Genomic DNA, 240 nt, shown 5'->3' on the forward strand with positions numbered 1-240 from the left:
GGGTCTGCCAGCCCCCCACCTTGTAGTAGATGTTCTTGCCAGGCGGCGCGCAGCCCGTGGCCAGGATGTGATCGTAGTTGCGGTGGTCAATAACCAGGACACCCCCAGGCCGCACCATGCTGGCGATGTTCCTCAGGGCCAGCTTGTGGTCACTCTGGTCCCCTGGGGAGGCGAACATGGCATCCCCAGGCACTGGCTGTACCCATGGCACAGCCCATGGGGCCCCATCTTGCACCCCCC

General features: G+C 65.0%; 1 protein-coding gene across 1 annotated transcript in view; it reads right to left on the bottom strand.

The window, feature by feature from the left end:
• GNMT (glycine N-methyltransferase) overlaps window positions 1–178 on the bottom strand; it is a 730-nt gene extending 552 nt beyond the window's left edge. Inside the window, exon 1 of the mRNA XM_009573432.1 lies at window positions 20–178. Within this exon, the coding sequence (XP_009571727.1) occupies window positions 20–178 (159 nt within the window). The remainder of the gene's footprint in view (window positions 1–19) is intronic.
• Window positions 179–240: the final 62 nt, after the last annotated feature.

The sequence above is a fragment of the Fulmarus glacialis genome, unplaced genomic scaffold (assembly GCF_000690835.1).
Source record: "Fulmarus glacialis isolate BGI_N327 unplaced genomic scaffold, ASM69083v1 scaffold19092, whole genome shotgun sequence".
In the NCBI taxonomy this organism is placed as follows: domain Eukaryota; kingdom Metazoa; phylum Chordata; class Aves; order Procellariiformes; family Procellariidae; genus Fulmarus; species Fulmarus glacialis.